The sequence below is a fragment of the Nestor notabilis genome, unplaced genomic scaffold, assembly GCF_000696875.1.
Source record: "Nestor notabilis isolate BGI_N333 unplaced genomic scaffold, ASM69687v1 scaffold29, whole genome shotgun sequence".
In the NCBI taxonomy this organism is placed as follows: Eukaryota; Metazoa; Chordata; class Aves; order Psittaciformes; family Psittacidae; genus Nestor; species Nestor notabilis.
The window spans coordinates 23,248-39,010 of record NW_009943016.1 but is presented as its reverse complement, the minus strand read 5'-3'; the positions used below and the strand labels follow the sequence as shown (position 1 = coordinate 39,010).

The window sequence follows — 15,763 nt, the reverse complement described above, 5'->3', positions numbered from 1 at the left end:
CAGCCCTACCTTAGTAACATACAGACAGAGGGGGGAAAATTGCAAACCCCAGGTATTTTTCCAGTGAGCTGCTACTTAGCCAGTCACTTCCCAATCCAAAACATGATCTTCCCTACCAGCTAATGAGTTTTTAAGACTGTTCAATTACCAATACCTGCAACCTTAGAGAAAATAAATGGTTAAAGCAGATAAAGAAAATTAATTTCACAAATAGAATAACATCTGCCCAGGTCATAGTGTATAGTTTGCTTAGGACAAATAATATTACTTATTGACATCTCTTGCACCTATGCAGTTGTATCATATTCTGTTAGAGAAAACCTTTTCAGAGCATTTTTATTTTTATGGTAAAAGACTTTACATATACACAGCAGTTAATGGCTGTTCTCTTACCACCTTTTCTGTTGAGAGTAAAATAGTTTATGAATTTTACTGCTGGATTACAAAAAGGTGGAAGTAATGCCAAAGTGTCAACTTTGTCCTAAAATGCATTGCCTAATTTCTAAATTGCTAATTTGTCAGTCTTAATCTTACCCATTCCAGAAGTAAGTATTGCAAAAGCCAATCTCAGAAGTGTTTTAAAGCAGTTAAAGGACACGTAATTCACAAACACAAGAAATACAGCTGACTTTCAACCAACATCCTAGCATGAAAAAAACATGGATACTGGGTAGTGGCTTTAGTGCTATTTAGATGAGAAAGAGAGGCAGTAAGTATAAAGGTTTTTATCTTACATTTACCGATATTAGACAAATAAATTGAAGCTTCTCTTATACCACTTGTAACACCATTTCTAGTTTGGTACAATTCTTCCCAGAAGCTAGTGTTAACTAGAAATTTTGCATAAGTACAGTGTGCTTATAAAGCAACATGTTCTTCAGAATGAATGTTGCAACATATTTTTAAAATCTAAACTAATGGATGTTAAATAATGAGTATTCTTCATTACCAGTGCTTGAAATGTATGTGCAAGATGCAAATCTCTGTCATGCGTTTCAAAACCAGCCCAGTAAGTCCAATATGCTTCAGTATATTGTGGTCTTACAAAACTTCTGGACTGGATTAAGTTTACCAAGCATTGCGCAATCCAAACTGGAGTCAACACTGGCACATAATCCTGTTTATACAGTGCCAAGTAATGCAGGCATTTTACAACATGTTTTGGACATAAAAATGCTTAATGGACTGAAATCAGTGAACTGGAGAACTAACCTTCAATGGTGACCTCGACCTCAGGATCCTCACTTGTTTCTGAAGGGACATGCTGGGAGGAATCTGGAGGGGGGAAAAACCAGGACCACTGAATGATGGACACAGAAAAGATTTATAACCAAACCCTCCGTGATTTTGTGTTTAAACTAGCACTTGTCAAGGAAGCCCCTGGCATTCACAGCATGCAACAAAAATAGGAGCAAAGATATTCTACCACAAGCCTTTAAGCAACTCTAGACAAGGGTAAGGATATGGGGATTATACTTGCTAAATTTTGTGTGCAGCAGTGCAGAGTTGGTGTTAATGACAGTAGGAAATTCCTTATTCTTGGCTTAACAGGATTAATACAATTATAAATATTTTTCTCTTTGTTATCAAGGATTACTGAAAATATAAACAAGGCTGCATGCCCTTACAGATGATGTATTTCTTTACCATTTATACTAATGAGTAATTGTTGCACTATAATGATTTCCATAACAGGCTGCAAGGCCAACAGCGAAAAATGAGAGGGAAATTCATGATCACACTGGTTCTTTGGGGCGGTCTGCACCAACGTAATAAACAGGATTAGGCCTATCAATGCGCTGTGGGAGAAAGAGCAGTTTGCACTTTAACAGTAGTAAAGTTTGAAAAAATGAAGCTAATTGCATTGGAAACTATTTCACAACTAAGTAGCAGTGTATGAAGGTACATGTTTAAATTACCCTAGCAGAGTGATGCTGTGCTTGTGCATTTTGAAGAATATCTTCTTTCAGATCTCTGTAAGCTGGAAGTATGATAATACTTTGGGGGCAAGTCTGAAGGAATCTCAGTTTCAAAGGCTCTTACACATGATGTTGTGTATAGTAGAGATTCAGCAGTATCTACTGAGACACCTTAACTGTAGTATATTTGCACTATGTCTAATATATCATCTAGTTCATAGAAAACACAATATGATGTTTTGATCTGAGTGAGTAATAGGGAAGATAACTAGCAAATAAGAAGCACAACAAAAGGAAAGAATAAGGAGGCAATGGTCTTTTAGTAGATATGAACAGAAACTATGGTCATAAAAATTACTATCACATCAACTGATTACTTAGAACTGGTTTTGAGAGCATCAGAAAAGTATAAAAAAAATTGAAGAAATACAACTTCTGGAAATTCAGAAACAGCCACAAAGCCTGGCAAATGAAAATTCCATTTCTATGAAATGGTCCATCTAGTCCAGTAACAAATCCCTGAGAAAGTCATAATTAAGAGAAACGTGTAAATATATCTAAGCAGATGGCAACTAAGTTCTGGAAGAAAACTCCCAGATGGGACATTTCTTCTGAAATCATACTAAACCAACTGGTTTAAACACTAAAGTGAGGTGTTTGGTTTTTAAACGAAGCATTATCATCACTAGGTATTTTTTGCTGCTCTTAAGCAGCAGATGACTTCACAGTTCTAAAAGTTGTCACTCACTGGCACTGCCTCCAGTTTCTTAAATGTGATTTCATTCAGGTTAAACCAATTTATTTTGATGCACATAACCTGATTGCTGAATTTCAGTCACACCATGTCCCCACTCATCCAATGTCACTGAGATCTCAGACACCTTCATCAGTGACCACTAAGCTGCGGGATTCCAGGCACTTGTTAGTTTTGTCACTTCTTTTTTCACCATCTTGTCAAGGTTATTGGAGGGGAAAAACAGTGAAACCCCCCAGTGATATACACCAAAAGATACGTTCATACATCCCTCTATTGTTTTTCTTTGCAGAAAATCATCTCTGCAAATCTTCTGCATCACAGGCTGTAGCTTTCAGGCAAACTTTCGAAGGAACTTTAAATGCTTATTATATGTATTTCTTTAATAATAGAAGAATGGGTGACATGGTCTAGGGTGAGACATCCCTGCCCATAGCAGGGGGGTTGGAGCTAGATGATCTTAAGGTCCTTTCCAGCCCTAACTATTCTATGACATACACCGAAGACTTCATAAAATCCAAACACCGTCATTGATTTTTCTTTCTTACTCATTTTTGTGAGGATCAGCAACAAATAATTTCATTTTACAGAACCCAGACAAGACTTTCTATTTAAACAACAAAAGAAATTTCACTTAGACTGTTACCTGCAATTTTTAGCCACTGCCTATAGACTTTCTCATAAATACTAACCTACGTGAACAAGTTTACTCAGCAAAAACAGTGCAACTTTCAGCACATCTCTTACAGAAACTTGCAAAGAAAAACAGATTTGAAAAAGGGGTGTGTAACAAATCTATGTTCTAACACTCAGAATCTGTAGCTGTAAAGTTCTACATAGTCAAAATCAAATCAAAGTCAGAGTCTTGGCCATTTAGTAAGACACCTTCCTTTCCTCAGGCTCTCTCTTCACAGTCAGGCATAAAGCTCATGGCATTATGCTTAGAAAAACAAAGTACCTAGATTATTTTTTCTCAAATAAGTAGAGTTTGCAGTGCAATCAGCAAAGGCAAAGAACTTTCTCCTTTATCAAGAGAAATGTTTTTAAATTTCATGTAATGGTACCCTTAACTATGGTGATATTTACCTTCAAAGCAAAACTAACGGGATTTGCAAGAAGGAGTATTGCTGCTAGCATAACTTGGCCTTAAATACTCATGACTCAGGTTTTTAAGTTAGGTGCTTAGAACGAAACTGCAGAATGATGTCCTTTTAACATCATGTCAAAACATTAAAGCCAGGTGACAAGCACCTCACAATTTACGATTTAAAAGAATGACAACTCCTATCACAACTTGTTTGTAGTGAGCTGCAGAGTGGCATGATTTGGGAGGTTAAAAGCAAAACAAAACAAAAAACCCCAAAGCCAACCTTGTGGAAATGGGGAAAGAGAATAGTTGGAGATGTATAACTTTAAGGTGCCATCTTTTCAAATATTTCTGTAAAAAAGCATCCAATGACGTTAATTTATTCTCATGAAAAAACATTTTGTATCTCTAACCTTCTACTGGTATTTCCACATCTGTTCCTTCTCTGCAATCGGAACCCTGGTGGCTTCCTTTAGACAAATATAAAGTACAAAACATACCATAATAAAAATAGAAAACGAACTTTTAACATCAACTACTGAAAGTAAGGATTTTCATAAGCAAAAAAAATCCAGAATGATAATGTCCACATGAATAAAATACAGAAGGCTCAATTTCTGAATCTTAAAACTTTTTAAGAGCAGGAGCACTCTGACTTCATAAAGACATTCATAGGTTGAAATACAAATTAGTATTTTCTAGTGTTTGCAGGTGGGCAAACCAGTATTTTTAGTGCAAACTGTAAGAAGCTAAAATAAACGTACAATTTGGGGGCAAATTTATTTAAGCTACTGTTCAGATCCAGTAAGGAACTCCTTACACTAAACACAGACTTTCCATGTACTTTTTTCTCCATGTGTCTGTTCACCTCACACACAGTTGAATGAAACAATCAAGTTGTATTCATAATACATAAGCAGAGGTTTATTAAACCTTATAATCAATTATGAAACAGGCTGAATTTCTTGATAAACATATCATTCCACACAAATTACTAACACTTTAGAGTGATCGACCTGATGTTCCTTTTCCAATTTAAAAAGGAAAGACATGAGATTCCCTTTCTGTATGTCTCTTTACTGGGACACGTGAGAATTAAGGCAATTTAATTTTCCTTTCTGTTGAAGTTTAAGTTCCAGTACTCTAACTCTTACTTCAAATAAAGGAAGGAAAGCCCTCGAAAGTGAAACTCACACATTCAATTTCCAACGCAGATGTGAGAAAAATACAATTAAAAGATCTACCTGTATAACTTTTTGCAAGAGCAATTTTTTCATCCATCTCTGATGTTTCAGAAGGACCTGCTTGCGAACAAAGAGAATATCTGACATCAAACACACTTTTTCAGTCCATAGAGGAATTTGCCAAATAACTCTGAATATATCACATACTTGTTTCATACTTTCTGTAATGTTGAACTTTGGAAAGACTCTGTGAAATATTAAAAGTCTGTAAATCCTTACTTATACAGTCCAACAAAATAAACATCTTGAGGTGTGTGCATTTCTTGACTACTGAACAGTCAGAGATTCATGCAGCACGGGAGGTCTTCAATTTTTTTGGTGTTAATAAACTTACTTAGAACACGAAATGTCTACGGTTCTGCCCTTTTCCAATTATTTTTAATCAGCTAAATCTTCATCCTGTTTATTAAAATTTGTACTCCTAGGGAGTCCTTTTTTACTCTAAAATTTCTACCAACATTAAATAGACAAATTCAGAGAGATTAAAATAATTTCAGAATCTTCAAGGTTGTTTTCTTTTCATCACAGCAGCTCTTTTGAAGGCTACATACCAACTGCTTTAAAGAGGCTGTTGCAGAAAGCAGCACACAAACAACACTTAAAAGATGAAATTAACACCCCTAAAATCCAACTGCTTAATGCTGTGGTGCTCCTGAAGTTACATTGCAAGAGTGAATTATTACAGCACAAATGGCTTCACACTGAGCAGAGGACCATTCTATACCACAAAAATAGCACAGGTATGTAAAACTAACCTGTGTGTAGAACACAGGAATGTCATATTAGGACTAGTTGGAACTGAAGGACAAGTTGCTCTCTGTAAATCAGATCTGAATGAACATTTCTGTGTTCATTTGCAAAAGCAATCTGCATATAGCTCCCCAGAAATTACAGCTCTTCAGACGTAGATGTGTATCGGCAATGAATACAAATAGCTTCACAATATAAAAGCTATTGTTAACTAATAAGGCAAGTGAAATATTTTACACTCCATTTCATATGCACAGTAACCAAGAAAATACTGTCACAATCAGACTTCATAAGGATTTCAACCAACTGGAGACATACACAATACTATGAGTTATTCAAGAAAATGAGTATTTAGGGATTAAACAAAATTGTGACTATTAGGTGGTTACAATAATACTGGTTTGAGATAGCCCTGCCTAATTTGATTACTCAGATTTTCAAAGGAATTTTGAATTAACAGGATTTCAAGTGAGTAACCTATACGAGGATCTTCATTTTCCATTCATTTCTTCACTAAGTGCTGCTTTAATCTGCTCCTGCCCCTTTTTCGTTGCTGAGGGGTGCTTGGATTTTTGTCCTATCTCTCTGTTCAATTCAGAGAAGCAACCTGATTTGGTTCAAAACATTGCTCCAGGAAGAGCAGTACTGACACAGGTGAGACCATAGTCCAAAGATGGGGAAAAGCAGGAGGAGAAAAAGGAGCAGGGCAGAAGGCAGAGGCACTGGTGGTGCTCTAGACCACACGAGAAGAAATTCTTACCCAAATAGTGTGACCTGCAATAGTTATGGGCAAATGGGAACAGAACAGAGCGTACCTGAGTGCGCTGGAAAATATCCCTGTGGACTCAGTTTGCTTTTATTTAAATAAGCATGTTCAATGCATGCAGCCAGCTGGGTATATCATTTCCTAAGAACTCTTCTGAACATGCAATTATTATAATTCATAACGCACTGACACAAAGAAACATGCATCCTATTATAAGCACGTATCTTATAAGCACGTATTTTTGTATTTAACCCTTAATTCTGAAATCCTGTCAGGGTTGGTTTACCTACACATTTGGCAGTATTCTCTATATTGCATTATCTTCATGCCTAATACACGCTGTGACACAAATAAAGGAAAAATAGGAGTCTTTGACACATTCAAACTTAAAGATTTCTCTAGTTAAGAATACACTTCCTCGGTTTGCAGCCCTTGGGATTAAGCACCCCTTCCTCTTTGATGTCAATAAAACTATAGTACATACAGTAGATCCATCAAATTTTTTTAAAAGTGATCCACATGGTTATTTGATGAAACTTCATTTTTTTTCCGTTTTATGAAGCTTTGACAGGAAAAAACAGTATGAAAAAAAACTGTTTCAGAAATTAAATAGTGTAAATTAATATAGTCTGCTACCTTCATTTAGTAAAGACTAGAAAATTCAATTTAAAAGAACTCTGATATTCCTACCACTGGGAGATATTAACAAAAGCAGATACATTTCCACTTCACTGCATTCATGCACGTAACAGGCAGATGCACATAACAGGCAGATACACATACATCACATAATTAAGAAAAGCAAAAACCAATTACAGTGGTAACCAGATCAAAAGAAGTTCCACCTAGGAATAAAAGTATGAGGAAGTCACCAAAAAAAAAGGAAAAAAAAAAAAAAAGACACAAACTCAAGAAAGAAGAACTTAATTCCACTGAAGTAGGTAGGATGGGCACAAAGGTAGGAGATTTAATTACTAAAACCACAGGACACACCAGAAGTAAAATCTTGCAGTATGGTTACATCTTGGAGTTTGAACTTAAGATTGGCAGGCAGAACTAAGCAATATCCCCTTGCATCAGTAAAAGTACCCAGTACACTCTTCTGCTAACAGCCAACTTCACCACACAACACAGACACCAAGAAATTCTGTAACACACTAAAACTTGGTCATTCATGAGCAGATAAATACCTAACAGACCACTGCACCCAAATCATGCAGTTGGGCTGGGATTCTGCAGCGCAGTGAAACCTTTGTAAAAGATAGCTATGGCCAGAAATTGTAAACTTCTGAAATGCCCGTTACAAGCATGTCATTTTTCACATTCTAACAATTCCCTTAAAAACAAGAGTAGACTTGACAGTTTCAGCTATTCCTTCTGCTTACCCACCACAAACCGTTTACTTACACTGAGATCAAATCTCTCAGCCTCAGTTTCTAGTGGATTATGTCCATACAGTCAAATCTGTGCCACTCGGCAGAGGGAATGTAGGTTAATAATCTCATGGATTAGGCAATGCTCACTTTTTGGGTCTTTGTTTTTGGCTGCACATATAGTAACATTATGAACAATATGTAATTATTAGAGTAGTATCAGAACACCTTTAGGAAGCACAACATTGTGCTTTCTTGTCATCTTCATATATTCCCTGGAATTTTTTGGTTTTATGATAGTATCTACATGCAGAGTTTTACCCTATGGTGGTTAGAGTACTGCCAGCCTAGCTTTACAGTTTTAGACCCATTAAAATGGATATTACTTCTAGTATTCTAGGAGATCTTCAGAAGAGAAGTATATTGTTGTTAGAGACATACTAAAAGGCATTCATGAATTTCAACGTTCCAGAGAGAGAATAAAAACACAGTTTACATTCCCATTTTGGGTTTTTTTCCCAGCAGAAGATATTTTTAATCTCATTTGGTTTTGGATGAATGTCCTAGATTTTAACCGCCTCAATAACATTTCCAGAAATTCCAAAACCAAGTGCACTGTTCAACCACAGAGTGTCTTAAAGAGATGCTAGGCAGTTTTCACTCACTTCTAAATTGTTTATAAGCTAAATCAGTCAGTTGATTAGACTGTGGTTTACAAGCTGAACCAGCCAATTCACAGGACGCACTGCATACAGCTCTTTCCTTCCACTTCCTGTTCTCTTGGATTTAACTTCAAGGCATCAGTGGCAACTGAAGACTTGCATCCACAAAACTCACAGGATAACAAGCCTCTTTCAGGAAATGTCTGGCCCTTTGTCAGCATACTACTCAGTTCTGCTTGGGCTCTGTCTCCAAAAAGCCTTCCTTCACTGATGAAGAGGACTGAAGGTGGTACATATCCCCAAGGCATTTTCTTAATGTATTTCTGCTACTTTGTAAAGTGGGGGGTGGAGGGTGAAGAAATAAATATAGCTCTTAATTCTATTCTGTTAATTGATTCAGAGCTGTTCTCATTCTGGCACTGGTATTTTGACCTCCTTTTTTTTTCCATCAAAACTCTTCAAGATAGCCTGGGCCTTATGGACAGCCTTTTAATAAGAAGCCAAAATTCATGTCTGTAACTGTCCAATCCATTTATGCATCAGCTGAACAGCCCCGACTGCACGGAAGCTGGTAGACAAGCTAGGAGGATTTATAGGCACAAGGATGTACTTGCATTAACCAGTACAGAACACATGCCCTCTACTTGGCTTTGGGATCAGGCCTTGAACACACCCAGCTGGTCTGGAGCTCTGGCAAAACACATCAATGCTATCCCTCTGCAACAGCCATAGAAACAGATCTATTCCTACAGCACAGTAATATGCTTAATCTAATAGTACAAACCACAGTTCAAGGACCAAGCCACATTTCAAAAACTAACCTAAGAAACAGCATTTTAACTAATGTTTCATTCCATAAAAGCTGTAACTGGTACTTACAGATAAGGTACATGCAGGAGTATTAACTGTGATAGCTGGAATGCTCTAGTATGCATTATTTAGTTCTGCAGATCTCTGCTCAGTCCTTTTTCTCACCTAGTCAACAGTCAAAATCTGGGGCCTTTCTTCCACAAGAGGCTGTCTTTGGTGTCAGAAAAAGCATTTAACACTTCAGTGACCCTCACATTTGCCCAGGATACTGGAAAAAACCACCCACTGCCACTACTAGTGATAGTGCCCACTAGTGGAAAACTGCCCTAATACGCTCAGTCAAAACACCCACATGAAGTTTTTGATGTCTAAAGTCCCTATTTCTCAGTCTTCTTATTGTGTACTACTAAAACATTTCTATATCTAGTAATTCAGGATTAACTCATGGCAACATCTGAATGGTGCAACCTACTACAAGATAATAAGAGCTTAAAAGAACGTCCACCTACAGGTATAATTTTCCCCCTGTTTGATTAACAGGAGAATTCTGTGTGCCACTCAGGCAGAGTACTTTGGTCAGCATTTCAGACCTGTGAGAGGAAGCAAATACTCAGAGAAAAAAAAAAAACAAAAAACTGTGAAATGTCATCAGTAGATCATTTTCTCCTGGAAGCCCCAAGTAGATTGCTGCTCTCTTAACATTTAAGTGGTTTCTTCTCACAGATCGATAAGCCCAGCTTTTGCTGGAGGGTATTTTTAGTAAGAACTATGACCCTAGCCATTTTCTTTATTTTGTAGCACGTCTCTACAAAGGCAATGTTTGGGCAGATTTGCGTCATTTCCAAGGATAACTGTACTTTTCTAAGGTTCACTTCTCTGCACAGCACCATCGTACACACAAACCCCTCATTGCTCTTGAATTTATAGCTGTACAACCTTTAGCTTGAATCAGAGTGGTAGCATCTCGAAGAAATGAAGGTGAAGCTGCTTTACTGCAGGGAAGGCAGCTTGACTTGACATAACATCTCTTTTTAGCTCACAGCACCCCATTACTTTTACCAATATACTCAGTTTCATCTCGTTTTTAAATGCAAGTTTGGAGGACTACGCTGGGAGGAAGAAAGGGGGAGTTATTAAGAGAGCACCATTTTATTTGAACGAGATCCAAATTGCTCTTCGCCAATCAGAAGATTTAAATTTAGAGTTCTCCAAAAGACAAGAGAATTTTTTTCCCCCCACTGCGTAGACTTCACTATGGAAGCATGTTGTATAAATGGGATTTTTTTAGCTCAGACAAACACGCTGCAGTACAACGGGTAACTATTTTGTAAGGAAGTGATTTCAGGACAGACTCTTTTCAAATGGCACTGGATTACACTTTGGGCTATTGGCCAAATTCTGACATTGTTTTTATGCATGAAACAGAAAAAGCCACAAGGGGCTGAAAAGCAAAAAGATGACAGGACTCGGTTTGGAAGGAACAACATTTAGGTTGTCTCCAAAAACATACCTATTTTTACTACCTTGTATCATGCCTGTAAACCCCCCATCCCCTGAGCCTAGACAAGAAGAAAAGATAATCTTAATGCCAGAGAATTCACCTTCTGTTTCTCAACTTGAGTGGTGACATTTTGCTGTGCAGTATGAAGATCTCCCTGAACAGTGCTCGTACACTATTTGAGATGTGCCAGTATGACAATATTGATTCTACAGTCCTGTAGTTAGTTATCAAAGCACATTAGGAAATAGTTTCAAGAATCTTTGCATCTAAACATGCACAAAACATTATCTCAATAAAACAGAATACTACAAAATGAAAGGATGTGCAGTTTTGCACTTCACTGATGAACATGCAGCTATCCTTCAGAGATGCGTGGCAGTTTGCCTGCGTTCCTTTGCATTGCTTAATTAACCTAATGGCAACTGCAAATAGGCTGAAATAATAAACTTAGGGTTCTAGTTATTTTATATTGCCATTTATAATCACAACTTCTTAATTACTGTTCATGTCAACCTACAGAAACACTGATTTTTTTTTTTCCCCACTCCTTCTTGAGGTTACCATGCAGTATTAATTGGGTATGTAGAGATGAAGCAAAGCAACTAAGAGATACCCTAAAGCATACAGAGAGCCCCCAGTCATAGGCCTCAGGAATGTTGTTATGCTTTGTCTAAATAAACCTTTCAATAATTTTAACACATATTGGTCATTCCATTCAAGAAAACTGATGAATACACTATGAAAGTTACTGAAACTTCAAAAACAAATATAAGATTCAATCAGTGCTCTACACAGCATTGTTATAATGGTTTATTTCCTATTCAAAGAGGTCACTGAAAAACCACAAGCAGTTCAAAAGACTCCGGGAACTTCTTCAGAGCAAGCACACACATATGGTTATGCTCGTATACTTCAGCTCTTCTGGTATTCAGAATAACTTAAGTGATAGCCAGCATGGAAATGTTGTATCCTAACAAAGTAATTGCATGTTTAATGACCAAGAATAAATAAGAAGAGAGGCACAGAGAGAGAAATACTTAAGCAATCAACACTTTCATGAGATAAACACATATGAAAGCTAGTATCTTTACCTGGAATATTATATTGATAGTAATCAGGATCATCTGATTCCTCCTTCACTGTTACCGTTGACATTTCCAGAGAAATTCCTGTAGAAGCAACAAAAGAATCAAATATGGAAACTAATAACAATCAGATTCTTAAAAACCAAACAAAACACCCACCAAGATCCTAGTTGGTCTCTATTCAAAAAAAGAAAAGAAAAATAAAGATCAGGTTCTGAGACACCAAACAACTGTTGAGCTAAAACAATGGTGACAAAGTGACCTGCTGGTTTATTACGTTTCAGTTTGGTCACTGTCAGAAGGGATTCAGTATTAAATGGTTCCCTTCAAAGTAGGCATTCTTGCAAATGCTATCTGTAATCAAATATATTTTATCATTTGTGCTAACAGTACTTGTAGAACTACTCCGCTCACTCGTCTGCACAGCCAAGTTGGAATACATCCTGCATCAAACTGTGCTGCTGATGGAGCAATACCAAAAGTGCTCAACTGCTCTTTGCTTCCTTCACGCGAAACATCCCCTCCATAAGCCTTCACAGCATTCCTTAAAATGCTTTCAAAACATTCTGACAAAAGGACAATTACTTAAAATGCCTAGAAACCAGCACTGGAAAGAGTCTGGGACTGACTTAACAAAAAGCTCAAGTTAACTCTTTGCGTTGAGCTAAATGTTAACCATGAAGGGTTCCCAAACCACAAGTTTAAAGTTGTGAAGCATAAAGAACTCGAGCAAAGAAATGGACTAAAAAACTCCATTCTTATACAAAATGCTGAGCAGTGTAGCCTGACCCAACAAAAGGAAAAGTCATCAGCTTATTTCTAAGCACACCTGTGTCTCATTGGCTTTAAAGGGATTATTCATGCCTCTATGTCAAAGCAGATGCTTGAGCATTGCTCCACTGAGGATGATGGTGCCTGCAGGATCATGTCTTACCTGCAGGAAATTTAGGAATGCTTGGGCTTTTTTAAGAGAAAATAACCTGTTTTGCTATTTCTTATTTATTTGTTCATTTCCATTTTAGCTAGAAAAAGGAAATTCTGTAATTTTCAGTGTTCTAGTAATATTAACAAATAAACCAAGATTTTATCTCCCCATTATGGACAAAGTAATCTTGAATTAGAACAAAATAAAACTTATGACTTTCTTCTTCTCTACTTAAAATTGAAGTATTTACAAAGATAAACTGGTTTAGTCCACAAAATTTTACAGATCTCCCACTTCCAGAAATGGAAACATTTGGCCAAGGCTCAATACTTGATAAAACTCCAACTGAAAAGTGGACAGTTTTAAGGAAAGAAAAGTTTTAACTTGTCACAAAGGATGGTTCTTTACTGCTTTTTCCTTAAAGCTTCCTGTATTTGCTTAACTTCAGCCTTCTGAACAGAAACTGACAATTTTTGGAAAATAAGGGCAAAATGTTGAACATACCAGAATCCTCGTTTGGTTCCGTTTTCACTTTAACAGGAGTACAACTGAAAAATACACAAAGCAAGCACACTGACATTATAAAAACCAAGTATCACACTTCTGGAAAGTTCCTCAAGCTTTATAGGCTGTCAAGTAAAATCAATCTCCCAGTATTTTTTCCCAAATCGGAACACAAAAGTAAAAATTCCTGCATTTCGGTTTATCTGATTTATCTCAAGGGAATTGCCAGGAATGTCCTATCCCTGCATTTCTGGGACATATACAATATTCAAAGCACATTTACCATTTAATACGAAGCAAACTCAGAAGCACAGCAAACCAATCCCTGTTTTTACATTAACCAATTTTTTATTTCAGACATAATCTCCTCATTTACTAACAAAAAAAAAATTTGAGGATTTTTTTAATTAAGGGGAAGGAAGCAACCTTACAACCTTTCCCCATTGCTGCCATATCATAAACCATAACAAACTTATCCCTGACTGACAGACTGTGAATTAAGAACACTCACTGGGCTAATTAAACCAAAGGGAAACTTTGCCATCTGTTTAATTTGTAACAGTTTCCCCACAAATAATGGTCAAAAGAAAGAGAAAATTCAGATTCATGCTTTTTATAATCCCAGGCAAGCAGAAATTATCCAAAGGTCAGCTGGACAGAAAAGGCACATTAAGAGAAAGATAAACTGTATGAAAATACACAGGTGATATAAAAAACCTCCATAATTTTAAATTCACCTTCCACCTGGAGGTATAATTGATTGTGAAGGATCTGCCATAGGAGCTCCTGAAAGTTAAAAGACAATCTTTGAATTTCCTGCACTCCATTTACCTTAAATACAAATTGAAAATGTAATACTGATTTCATGAAGGGAAAACCTGTTTACATTTCACAAGCATATGTGCTTCTTTTCTGTATTCACAGATATGAGAGAAGGATCTTGTTAAACTGCTTTATTAATCTATAAAGCAACACCAGTATAAAGTTACTTCAAATGTACATTTCATGATGCTTTTCACTGCTCCTTTTCATGATGGTAGGTGAAAATTTGGGGAAAAAAGGTAAACAAATCTTTTACCTAAACAGTGCTAAAACAGGTAGTTCAATAGATGTTTGGCTTAGTCCTAAATTACAGCTAGACACTAATAGCTCATGCTTTCAGAATGTCATCTAACTCACTGAAAACTTGTCCTGCATTTTTAATAGAAATATATTATTACCAGAATCCCTGTGATTACCCACTCTCTATTCTTTTTACTGGGCACAGGCAACACACTTCTAATTTTACCAAGCCAGCATCAACTTCTGGATGTGTCCCCTGAGACAGTGAAATTTTTCTTTTTTGACTACATTCCTACAGAGACTCCATCCTCTTCATAAAACAAATCCTCACATATACAAATTTTGCAAGTAAACAACATGATCCCATGAAAGGAACAGGGATTTCTTCTAAGCCAAACGTGAATCTTTGTGTAATTTCAAAACACTCGCTCTAGCTCAGTTTTTCTCATCTACAGAGGCTCTCATAGGAACTACACCACCTCACCACTTCAGAATATCAGATCAATGTTTAACATGAGGTATTAATCAGCTCTGTATAGGAACACAGAGCACTGCAAAGTCTTGGAATCTTCTAAAAATGCAATACAGTCCTTCATTAGTTCACTTCTCCTTTCCCTAGGATACTATACAATTCACATTAAATTCAAATCCAGCAAAAGAACGAAGAATACAATAGAACAAAGTTTATCTCTAATTAATTGCTCCTGGCAAAACGCATAAAGGAAAAGGTTATAGTTCCATAAGGAAGGCAACTCACATTCTAGGAATTTCTGCACAGCTTGCCACTTTATCGACACAACTAAATCTTGTATCTATATTGCTATCTAAACTAAAATTCTGAGTTCTATTTAGTCTGAGTAAGCAGTAACTTACCTAGGTGTTTCTTTGGCTCTAGGAAAGGCCTGTGTAGAAATACAGAGAGAAAACCCCATAATTTTAGCAAAGACATCATAACTTACTTGGTAGTGTTACATTAAAAAGAGAGCACTCCTGTTTAAGAGAAACAAGCTGCAATGTATTTCGTTAAAGACTAAAATTAACTGGACTTAAGGGCAAAACCAGAATGGAAAGACTAGCACAAGAGAGAGCAAATAACCTTTTAATGATAAATGAGATTCCTGACTTGTTTTCCAAAATCCATTTGAGGGTTGAAACATCATAATTTGCTGGATGTTTAAATGCAAGTCCTTCGGGCAGGCCCTGCACTACCACAGCAGACTGGTCCCTCTGAATCTTCTCATATGGCACAGGTACCACCGTTGACTTTCCTAAAGCTTTACCTAGAGAACAAAATTAAAAAGAGATTGTTCTGAGGTCAAGA

The 15,763-nt window shown here is 36.7% G+C and overlaps 1 protein-coding gene across 1 annotated transcript in view; it reads right to left on the bottom strand.

Annotated features, from left to right (window-relative positions):
• Window positions 1–15,763, bottom strand: part of GTF2I (general transcription factor IIi) — a 60,252-nt gene that overhangs the window by 30,359 nt on the left and 14,130 nt on the right. Inside the window, exons 4-10 of the mRNA XM_010021666.1 lie at window positions 15,539–15,722; window positions 15,316–15,344; window positions 14,118–14,166; window positions 13,381–13,424; window positions 11,958–12,035; window positions 5,005–5,061; window positions 1,213–1,275 (exon numbers count right to left, since the gene is read on the bottom strand). Of these exons, the coding sequence (XP_010019968.1) occupies window positions 1,213–1,275; window positions 5,005–5,061; window positions 11,958–12,035; window positions 13,381–13,424; window positions 14,118–14,166; window positions 15,316–15,344; window positions 15,539–15,722 (504 nt within the window). The remainder of the gene's footprint in view (window positions 1–1,212; window positions 1,276–5,004; window positions 5,062–11,957; window positions 12,036–13,380; window positions 13,425–14,117; window positions 14,167–15,315; window positions 15,345–15,538; window positions 15,723–15,763) is intronic.